The sequence below is a fragment of the Plecotus auritus genome (genome assembly GCF_963455305.1).
Source record: "Plecotus auritus genome assembly, chromosome: 7".
NCBI lineage: Eukaryota > Metazoa > Chordata > Mammalia > Chiroptera > Vespertilionidae > Plecotus > Plecotus auritus.
Window position 1 is genome coordinate 31,995,744 of NC_137774.1, and position 5,076 is coordinate 32,000,819.

General features: G+C 57.1%; 1 protein-coding gene across 1 annotated transcript; it reads left to right on the forward strand.

The window, feature by feature from the left end:
- The first annotated feature begins 345 nt into the window (after nt 1-345).
- LOC308253594 (C-C motif chemokine 13-like) lies at nt 346-3,026 on the forward strand. Its single transcript, XM_080679216.1, has 3 exons — nt 346-514; nt 1,467-1,581; nt 2,007-3,026. Exons 1-3 carry the CDS (start codon nt 433-435, stop codon nt 2,326-2,328), a joined length of 519 nt encoding a protein of 172 aa, XP_080535342.1. The 5' UTR covers nt 346-432; the 3' UTR covers nt 2,329-3,026.
- The last annotated feature ends 2,050 nt before the right edge of the window (nt 3,027-5,076 follow it).

A 5,076-nucleotide genomic window follows, 5' to 3' on the forward strand; every position in this document is an offset into this window, starting at 1 on the left:
GGCACGCGCCGCGCCGAGACTGGATGCATGAGGATGCGTGAAGCCCGCACGCCGCGCTCTTCCCCAAGGGAGTGTTTTTCCTTTTGTTCTAAGCAAGGCCACGGGCACCTGGGGCCATGTCCTGCAAGAGGGCCGGAAGGAAGCCGTGCCACCACTGCCGCGGCCCACAGCTTCCCTCTTGCATTTCCTGGGAAACACTTGGCAGCCCCGCCACTGGCTCAGCAGATTGGAGAGCCCCCCTGCATGTTGACGAAACCAGGCCCCTGCTCAGGCCAACGTCTCTCTGGGAGCTCCCACCCTCTCTGTGTCCTATAAAAGGCAGGCAGAGCAGCTGGAGGAGAAGAGGGGAGGAGAAGAGGCCGAGATAAGGCCGAGATAAGCCCAGACCCCAATAACTCACGTGGAAGCTCTTATCCGCAAGCAGCCTCCAGCATGAAGGTCCCCGCAGGGCTGCTGTGCCTGCTGCTCACCGTGGCTGTGGCCGCCTTCAGCGCCCAGGTACTCGCTGGGCCAGGTAAGCTCTCTCTCTCCCTCCCCCCTCTCCTTCTCTCTGTTCCCTCTCCTTTTGGGAGGTCCTAAGCCAACATGCCCCACTTCCCAGCCTATCAGAGCAGCAGGGGTCCTGGCAGAGTCACTTTAACATCCAATTCTAGCAACAGAAAGTAGAGCCCAGGTGGGGACAAGAGGAGTCCTAGCCCACCCACTCCCAGCCATGGCAAAGCCAGGATGGAAGCCAAGCTGCCCACTCCAAACCCAGGCCCTTTTCTTGGGCCCCAGCGGATCTCCCTAAACTCTGCAGACCGGGGGTCATAGCCTGGATGGGTCACACTGGCCTCCAAGGTCAGCAGTGACCTGTCCCCACCATGCAGCTGGGAAAACTGACTGCAGATCTGAAGCCTGCCTCAGGGCCGAGGGCGGGAGGGCTGCACCTGGGATGGGAAAAGCCACGTCTGCCTCCCTGCCCTCCTCCTGCAGGGAGAGACCAGGTCTGCCTCCCTGCCCTCCTCCTGGGGGGAGAGACCAGGTCTGCCTCCCTGCCCTCCTCCTGGGGGGAGAGACCAGGTCTGCCTCCCTGCCCTCCTCCTGGGGGGAGAGACCAGGTCTGCCTCCCTGCCCTCCTCCTGGGGGGAGAGACCAGGTCTGCCTCCCTGCCCTCCTCCTGGGGGGAGAGACCAGGTCTGCCTCCCTGCCCTCCTCCTGGGGGGAGAGACCAGGTCTGCCTCCCTGCCGTCCTCCTGGGGGGAGAGACCAGGTCTGCCTCCCTGCCCTCCTCCTGGGGGGAGAGACCAGGTCTGCCTCCCTGCCCTCCTCCTGCGGGGAGAGACCAGGTCTGCCTCCCTGCCCTCCTCCTGGGGGGAGAGACCAGGTCGGCCTCCCTGCTCTCCTCCCCCAGACGCTTCCTGCCACAGTCAGGCTGAGAAAACCTAGCACCTCCTGAAGGGCTTCTCCTTGTGGCTTTATTCCAGGTGCACTCCTTACTGTGTCCACCTGCTGCATCACAGCTACCAACAAGAAGATCCCTTTGCAGAAGCTGAGGAGCTACCGAGTCACCAGCAGCCACTGTGCCCATAAAGCTGTCATGTGGGTAGAAAACCCTGCTCACCTCCACACCCGCCTCAGCCTGCCCTTCCTTTCCCACCCCGCCCCCCGCCCCAAAGCCCCTCATCCAAAGTTCTGCCCCAGAACATAGACATCAGACTAGTTCAGGACCTTGTACTCAGGGGATAAGATAACCAGACCGTGTCATCCAGATCCTCCTGTTACCACATCACCGAAGGCCCCGAGAGAGCCAGTGAGCTGCCACAGCTGGCTCCCTGACGGCGCGGCTCACACCCTCGCCGAGGCCCTGGTGGCCAGGCCAGCCTCCCCTAGGGGGGGCACAAACAGCGACTGGGTCCAGAGGCCCCTTCTTGCCACACCCTTCCCTCCTCCTGGAAGGAGGTCCACCTCTTGGGTAGAACCCCCAAGTGCTCCCTCTAACTGTGTGGGCGCTTTTGCATCCACAGCTTCAAAACCAAGCTGGCCAGGCACATCTGTGCCAACCCAAAGGAGAAGTGGGTCCAGGACCATATGAAGCAACTGGACAGCTGGAGGATGAGAACTCCCCCGGCCACGCTGAGACCACGCCAGACCACGCTGAGAACTCCCCCGGCCATGCTGAGACCACGCCAGACCACGCTGAGAACTCCCCCGGCCATGCTGAGACCACGCCAGACCACGCTGAGAACTCCCCCGGCCACGCTGAGACCACGCCAGACCACGCTGAGAACTCCCCCGGCCACGCTGAGACCACGCCAGACCACGCTGAGAACTCCCCGGCCACACTGAGACCACGCCAGAGTGTGGGACGTGAACATGAATTCTCCTCCAGCCCCCCCCCCCTGCCCTAATTGCACCGACATTTTCAAATAGGGTGCTTGGGAGGCAGCGCTGTTTTGTCTTAAGTAATGTTTAATATTATTTGCATTATTGTTGGTTTGGGGTCTATTTTGTATATTGGCAATCTTTTTGTGTTGTTTTTTTATTTTCTAATTGGATTCACTGGGGTGACAACGGTTAATAAAATTATATAAGTTTCTAGTGTACAGTTCTATAAGCTATCATCTGTATATTGTATTGTGTGTTCACCACCCCAAGTCAAGTCTCCTTCCATCTCGTGTATAACCCCTGTACCCTCTCCTGCCTCCCCGCCGCCCATACTGTAATCACCATGCTGTTGACTGTGTCTATGAGTTTTGTTTTGTTTTTGCTTGACCTTTCTTCTTTAAAGGAAGGCCTTGAGCCCGTTGCTTCCTGTCATGGGCCCCATTCCTCCTGTGGTAAGTGGCAGGCAGGGTCTCTCTCCTGCCTAACTGCCCAGGGCTTGTGGCCATGCCTGTGAGAACCACGGGGATGAGGGCCAGGGCAGCTAGGGAGGAAAGTGCCTGGTGAATGCCAGGTGTTGTTAACTAAATACGTTATTATGGAGAAAATGCAATCGTGGGACTGCTGACATTTTGCAAGAAATACATTTTATTTAAAATCTCTAACAGGGGTGTTTTCTTTGAGGGTAACTTCCCATCAGTAGGGGGCTCTCTGAAGTGCAGGCGGATGGCAGAGGGCGCTAGAGGAATGCGGATGTAGTGGGCTAGCCTAGGTCAGGAGGGCCCTGGCTTACCAGCCCAGACTAGTCTAGAACAATGGCTCCAGTCCCAGCATCCGCTTCTAACTGGTCTCCCTGAACCCATGCCTTCCCAATGGGAGCAGTCCTCCATCCTGGAGTCATATACACATTATGTGCACCTGACCCCCCCGCCTCCCCCACCAAGGGAAAAACCAGCTGACCAGTCCCTGTTAGCACTGAACTTGCCCAAGAAGATGGGATACGATCAACCTTGGAGGATGTAACACGGTCATGGCAATATTCCTATAGAGAAGATGCAGGATGGAAAAGAGGGCGAGGGCCTGGAAGGAATATCCCATAAGGCCAGAGTTTGGTTCCAGAATGGAAACATTAGGGATTTTCAAAGGAAAGGTTGCGGTGTGGTTAGAGACGAATCACAGTGTGAAGGCGGGGAGTTTGGAGTCAGATCTGAAGGCAGACGGGCGATGCCCAGGGCTTTGGAGCCATGGGGAGGCCAGGGGGGTGTCAGGAAGAGTAGCCTGTGGCTGGGGCAGGTGCAGTTGGCCAGGGAGAATGGAGAAGAGCCTGGTCCAGGAGAGAGGGAGTGGCCTAGGCAGGGCAGTCATGAGGGCAGAGGGGAGGGGCCGTTTTAGAGAGTGGGCCGGGTGTGTGACATGCTGAATGCCTGAGAAAGAGGGAGAAACCCTGAGACACAGGCCCCGAGACCTTCTCCCCTATAGCCACTGAGCTGGTCTCTAAAGGGTGCAAATCCCGAGACCCAGAATGGACTCCCTCCCTTGCTGCTCTCCCAAGTCCCACATTGCACAAAGTGGAGCTGTGCTTGCCCTCCTTCCAGTGCACCAAGGGGCCTCCTGCTCTCCCCAACACCGCCTCCTCCTCTGAGTGAGTTGCATTGGCATCTGTCTCGGACCCGGGCTCTCCCTAAGGAGAAGGCGGCAGGGTCTGTCTGGGGAGAGAGGGCTCCTGTGCCTGTGCCATGCTGTGTCAGGCAGTCACTTGACATCTCGGGACACGAAAGAGTTTTGTGTCCAGATCTAACCCTGACTTGCCATATATCCTCAGGCCTCTCCATGTCTCCCTCCAGCCCTCAGTCTCCTCATCTGCAAAATGGGGCTGGCAACACCTTTCAGGGAGGTGACCTCACAACACCCCCTTCAGACAGAGCAGCTGTGCCTTCTGGGTAGCATCAGCCCCTGAACCCTCCAGGGAAGTTCCATTCCCCTCCTGGCATATCTTGGAGGGCCCCTCTGCTCATCTTTTCCCGTGTCTGCGTTCAGTCATTCTAAGCATGTGTGTGTGTGTGGTTCTTTTCTGATCTGCCAACAGCCTAAGCTTGGCTGTGGTCCTAACAGTAGACCGATTCTGCCTTAATTATCTGGGTGATCTCCAACAACTCTTCCACCTCCCTCAACCTCAGTTTTCATGATCATGAAAATATGTGCCCCGAATTGGTTAACCAAGACAATATACACCACAACTGTAAACTACCTCAGTCACCGTTGTAAGGACCCTGGGATGCAGCCATGGTGCTTACTCCACCTCACAGGTAGGAGTGCAAAGGAGCACCTGAAGAATGCAGGGCAGAGAGTCACCTGCCCAAGGTCACCCAAGACTAGAGGTTGGCAAATCTGGAGTCAGGAACTAATCGTGACCCCCTCGCTCTTCTTACCGTGCAGTAATCCTGGGAGCATGTAAGCAGTTCCTTCCTCTGGGCATAAAATACTGTGTAGGATAGAATACTTGGCGCCTTGGAGCGCGAAGAAACTGCATCCTCCTGGAGTAGGCGAGGACGCCCGGAGCACCCCCTGGCGCCCACACTCAGCTCTGCACCCAGGTTTTGAAGGTCTTGCTCCCAGGGTTTAGAAACCTTAATCTGGTGGGACATCGCCACCTAGCGTCCGCTATTCGAATTCCAGTAACGGTTTCTGTTTTCTGGAGGAGAAAGTCAGGAA